This window comes from Morone saxatilis, unplaced genomic scaffold (assembly GCF_004916995.1).
Source record: "Morone saxatilis isolate NCDOM2014 unplaced genomic scaffold, NCSU_SB_2.0 Contig0, whole genome shotgun sequence".
Lineage (NCBI taxonomy): Eukaryota > Metazoa > Chordata > Actinopteri > Moronidae > Morone > Morone saxatilis.
The window spans coordinates 17,238,990-17,244,981 of record NW_023339650.1 but is presented as its reverse complement, the minus strand read 5'-3'; the positions used below and the strand labels follow the sequence as shown (position 1 = coordinate 17,244,981).

General features: G+C 40.8%; 1 protein-coding gene across 2 annotated transcripts in view; it reads right to left on the bottom strand.

Moving 5' to 3' along the window:
* The window catches only part of mbtps2 (membrane-bound transcription factor peptidase, site 2), a 17,344-nt gene that overhangs the window by 7,148 nt on the left and 4,204 nt on the right, over window positions 1-5,992 (bottom strand). The window contains exons 1-5 of one of the 2 annotated variants that reach the window (XM_035652073.1): window positions 5,406-5,722; window positions 3,842-3,990; window positions 2,896-3,034; window positions 1,993-2,096; window positions 988-1,115 (exon numbers count right to left, since the gene is read on the bottom strand). In XM_035652073.1, the coding sequence (XP_035507966.1) occupies window positions 988-1,115; window positions 1,993-2,096; window positions 2,896-3,034; window positions 3,842-3,990; window positions 5,406-5,480 (595 nt within the window). In that variant the 5' untranslated portion in view covers window positions 5,481-5,722. Of the gene's footprint in view, window positions 1-987; window positions 1,116-1,992; window positions 2,097-2,895; window positions 3,035-3,841; window positions 3,991-5,405; window positions 5,723-5,992 lie in introns of those variants that run through there. The other variant, XM_035652081.1, reaches the window with a different exon arrangement.

Genomic DNA, 5,992 nt, shown 5'->3' with positions numbered 1-5,992 from the left:
TGGGACTATTAAAGGAATATCTGATCTTATCTTATCTTATTGTATGTATGGGACCTGCAATGATTATCCCCATACTGAGCCTTTAGCAACAGTAAGACTGACCTTCCAGTACAAAGCCTTTATAAACCGTCATACTATTTTTAAATGAGATTTACCATGCTACATCAGCAAGTAAGCTTTAGCACATTAGCGCCATGGTCTTTACGGGTTCAATCAGACTTGAAAAATTCCACACAAAGATATAGAGAACAATAAAATTCATTCAAGTAACCTGAATATGTGTGCAGCAGGTAAAACATGGCCACACACACGAGTGTAACTTTACATGATGATTAATGACCAAACTGACAGCATGATTAATAATAACAGTGTATAGCCCAAAGTCAGAAGTTCACTCTTCATAGTGGGCATATTTTGCCTTTTGATCTCTAGCAGCATGACTTCACTGCACTTTACACCAAACCTTAGCAACTGTGTCGTTAGTTTTAACTTATTAGACGCTGCTAGAATCAGTCAGAGAAAGAGATTCTGTTCCTTTTCTCTCTCTGATCTCTTAATTATTGAGTAAATATCATATTATTTCTAGAGTCATTTGTATCATACAATCATTTTTCTGCTGCTTCAAACTGCCTCTTGACTGCTTTCTAATCAAAAACACCAACATTCTTCTTCACCAGACTTCATTGAAAATATTCAGCCTTTAACTGACTCCCCACGGTGGTCCGTAGGAGACATCAGTCGCATTCATGCGTGAATAACTGCCAGCTCCACCAATCAATTCATTAAAATCTAATTTTCTTAATTGCGGAGTGAAATGATTTGATGTGAAGCAGCTGTCTGGTGTTCAGATATAAAAGACCTCAGAGTGACCTTCACCGGCACTGGCAAAACAGGAATGAGTATTTGACAAAATGCTTGAAATGTGATTAATGTGATTAATAGCTGCGATCACATAAGCTGGCAAAATAATCAGGATTATTATCTTACCGGCACAGAAGATGCGGAGCTGCTGAGTGGGGGATACGAGGTTGAGGTGTGTGGTGAAGAGGTCCACAAACGCCCCGGGGTACACCACAAACACAAACATGCCGAAGCCGTTTACTCGTACTTGCTCCCTGCCGGGGGAAAAGAAAAATATTCCACATTAGAAGAGGTCAGAGAAGGAAAAGGAGAACACATTAGAGGCCCTGAAAACCAATTTCCCTAATCAGCTTCTTACTGTGAGTGATGGGATACTGCATGAACACATTATTGTCTGCTAAATGATAAAAGGTCCAGTCAAATGAAGCCGTATGTTCAAACTCATACACAAATATTTGGAAAAGTTAAATGAATGACATCAAACCAGGTTGAAAAATATCTCAATTTCCACTTATGTGTGCAGCTAACATGACTTGTTTTCAAACTAAATTAAGCAAATGACAAAGCAGCATTCCTTTAGTACCCAAATAGATGTTAATTTACGTATTTATCAGACATTTTTGTTTTTAATTAGAATTCTACTTGTTAATGTTGTGAAAAGGTGCTTGTTCTGCATCAGACTCCCTCTAGGTACGTACAAAAACAATAAGCAGACTACAGTTAAACTGAACGTATGTGTAAAATAGTATGCCACCAGCAGTTGGTTTTAGTTGAACATCCTGCGCCGCTATGTAAATAGTTGTTGATGTTTGTCAGGCTGCTGCAGAAGAAACATTTACACCCTTACCGCTGTATGTTACATAAAAAAAAACACTGGTCAGATATTTGCAAATAAAATCAGACGATAATGGGCCCTTATTGTAGGACAAAGAAACCATGAAACGCATGAAAGATGTAGAGTCTGTGAAGCAGCAGCCGGAAAACGTCACAAAATACATGGACACGCGTTGGTCACGTCCCATTTTTCTCCTATCCTAATAGCCATTGGATGCTCTTTGCTCTGCCGGTTGTCATGGTAACAGATTGTGTTATGGAAAGGTGTGTACGTGTGTGTGGGTGTGTGTGTCTTACCTCAATGCTGCCACGGCGTGGCCCAGCTCATGTATGACTCCGCTGAGCAGCAGGGCAGTGAAGAAGTAGGCCAGTTGACTGGTGGGCAGATTGACCCCGGGGACCTGAAGACACACCCAAGACCAGAAAAAGAAGAGCGACACACAACTGTGACCGATACAGAAACACACACGGAACAACAACAGCCATCTTTTTGCTTCTTTGATATGATTTTTTTTAAGGTACTTGAATGCCTTTATAAGACAACATTTCATTAAAACTATGATATCTGCACTACACATTTGTACACATTTGTATCCCCAAGATGTATTTAGATCTACCCCCCTCATTATTTTGTTGTTTCCATATTAAATGCTTGTTTTGCTGAAGCTGTGGTTTTCTGTGTGGTCTGCATTTCCCCTCCTCCGCTGGCTGTGCGGTGCATTTTGTGGCGCTCCGGGCTGAATACTCGGGTTATAAATGACCCACTAATAGCTTCCCATGAATCACCTACAGTGGTCTGCTGGGAGTAGTGCTCACATTAATGCGTCGCTATTTGACACCTCAATGAATAAAAGTGAACAGGAAAAAAATGCTAAATAAGGGCCCTGCTCGTAATTGGGGGCATTTGTCGCCCCCTCATTTGAATATTACAGGCTTTGTATGAACTTTAAAGGACATTTATGCCCTCAGCTCTAGTTGATCTTTGAACCTGTACACTGAAAGGAGATACACATGGGTTTAAAAATCTAGTTTAAGTGAATATTTGATCGGGAAATGATGTAACTGAAGCATATTTTCATGCTGTAAAGGACACTGAAACTCGGGAGACATCCTCAATCTGTTACCTGTATTTAAATTTTAATTCCCCAGGTGTGAATTACTTATAAAAGCTCCTAAATGTCCAGTCCGCCGCGTACGTACCACCACCTGCAGGGCCTGCTGACTTCCCATCCGAGGGTTGTCTGTGGTCATCTGAGCGAGCGTCTGCTGCAGCGTCTTCGTCAGCAGCACCACCGACCCCAGCATGGCAATTATACCAAACACCACACCGCTGCTGAACCTGGGGAGGGAGAATTATTGATACAACAGAGCGATCATTTCAAGCGCCGCGATTTGGCCGATCTCTGCGTGCCTATAAATGTGACGGATGTATCTGAAAAACAAATAAAAGCTTGCAATGCGAAAGCAGGGAAGGGAAAGCACGGGGTGAAGGATAAACGGCAGGTAAAGGATGTATCAGTGTTTTGGAAGACTTGCCCGCTTGTCCATTAAGTAATGAGAAGAGAGACGCACGAATATCATCACTTCAGCAAACATTATGGTGAGTGATAGCTGGCCACTGACAGCATGACATAGAAAATGAAAGTAGCTTAGCAGCCCTATAGTTAAATAAGTGGTGCAATACATTTGCATGTATTGTCTATACGGCTGGGCACCAGTGAAATAATGCTAATACGGGTGCTTTGGCATTGAAAGTAGCTCTGAAAACTAAATTTGTATGAATAATTATTTTATTTTAATACAGAAAGTCATATTTTTTCCTTCATTTTGTTTGTATTTATATTTTATATTACATTATATTTTTTCTTTATTTGGCAAACTACTGTGCAAGCTTCTTGACTTCTCCTGTCAGATCTGTTTCACTTTCCTTATCTGTTTTGAATCTGATCTAATCTAATCTATGTAAGTGCATAATAAAAAGAAATAACAACGTCAATCATATTAAAACATTAGCAATCAGTTAACCGAGGGGGGAAATCTTCCAGAAAGATGGTGTTTGCATGGAATCCTGAGCAAGGAAAGTGTAGAAATGGTACAGGAACAGTTCAGGTTAGGTGCGGTTCAATAACTAAATGTTAGTCCTCACCACAGGTAGAGGGCTCGGGGGTTGATGCGGGCGCAGTACGCAAACAGCCGGTTGAACATGGTGGTTTGCCATCTCACGTGGAAAGGAGACAACATCAGCCCTCGACTCGCCAACCATGACTCGTATCTGATCCGGTGTGTCACTGACGACTGCGGGAGGCGACGGAAAAGGGGAAAAAGTGATTGCAATGCACAACTCAATGCGTTCCTGGAGTTGAGTGACTGATAAGTGGGTGTGGTTAGAGTCTGACCGCCAATAACTGTGACGCCAATACCAATTTTTTGATTTTTTTTATACAAACACATATTCTTGGGACAGTGTTAATCATGTTACTGTTTCAAAATCACCTCAATATCTTATATTCATATCAATATCTAATGATGCAGTGGGAATTATTGCGCTTTTTAAAGACAGAAACATGTGGGAATTTTGCCACAGGTGACCAATTGCTAGACAAACCTCTGCCCCTTTCTCTCCAAACTTCCCAGATCTGCTCTTACTTTACCTTTCTAACGAACATGAAACAAAGTCCTGAGGAGGTTTGGGAACATTTGTAACTCGGCAGTGGTTTTTATTCCGCCTGTTGGTTTCGGTCAGTCATTCCTGCTGCTATAGCAACCACTTTCCATGGGAGTTTTACTAACAAATTTTGCAAACCGAGCAAATATTGGCAGGCATCTTTTATCTACTCCCTGTGTTAGTGTGTTAACCACTATACTGTGGCTTTCAGGGGGAGCTCACTTCTTTTCATTCATAACTGCAATCACGTAGGCCTGCCAGCTTTATGTAAGTGAGGTAACAATTTCACATCCATCAATAAGAGCATCATTTGACGCATTAAAGCCATGATGATAAAGGTACAGTAAAATAGAAATGCATTGCAAAAACCGCATATTGTGGAGATTTTAGAGACAACCCAGAATTTCACAAAGCATTTTAGCTCATGTCTGATTTACCTTTTTGTTTGTTTTTTACATATTTTATTTGTTTCTTCTACTTCTGCCATGTAGAACAACGTCACTAATTGGACAGCAGTCTATACTGTTGTGAATCCTATTTATATGTGTAGTTTCTTAGTTACTGCACTTCATTTTACAACATATGTGGTCTAACTTCTCTTCATAATATCTCATGTTTGAAATCACTATCAGTGAATTTGTTGCCCAATACTGTTAGTATAGTTTCAAAATGACTATATTATATAGTAAATACTAACCCCCCCCCCCTGAAATGTGTTTCATTGAGCAAGGCAACTGCACCCCTAACTGCACCTAATGTATACAGTAATGTAATGTATATAAGATGGGTCCAAACCAAAGTCCATTTCATGTCTGTAAAATGCTGTAAAGGCTGTGAAAACAACAATAAAAAGATATCCTATGATGAACAGAACCATAATAACAGCAGATGAAGGGCAAGTTTAACATCCCTCCATCAAAACACACCACGTCGTGAGGCTGTTGTGATGCACCGAGGCCACCGTCGGCTCATGACACCGCCTCTCCCAGCACTACTGTATACCTGACGTGGCCTTTAAACACCAAAAACAAGAACTCATATTCACCCTCAGCAGTGTGTCGGTGAGATAGACAGCACACCACACTGCCATCACACACACCAGCAGAGGCACGGGGATCATAGTGCATCAGAGAGCATCAGAGAGAGCCGAACCGCGCCGCCGCCGCCATCACCGCGTCCGCCCGCTGGTCGTCCCGCAGCTAACCGCGGTCACACATTCCTAACACAGCGTATAAATGGAGGTTAAGAGTTGTAGATGTAAAGGAGGGTTGGTTTGTATTGTACACTGATAAATGTCTATGGGTTTGTAAAGAAATCGTCAGCGCTGTGCGGCGAGCTTCCTGGTTGGGCTTCTTCTCCTGTTTTTTTATTTTCAATCATCAACCAAACGGAGCACTACCGCCACTCAGTGTTGAACTTGGAAACTTCCTTTGATAAAATATTAAAGGGAGTTTTTATTTAATGTTGATATTTGTTTAATATTTGTGAGGATTAAAATTGTTTACGACGGAGTATTAGGGCCAGACTTTATTTTGGGGGGGAAATTACGAGAATAAAGTCATATTATTAGGTCTACGAGAATATAGTCGTAATATTACGAGAAAGAACTAGTAATTTTATGAGAACTCTTAC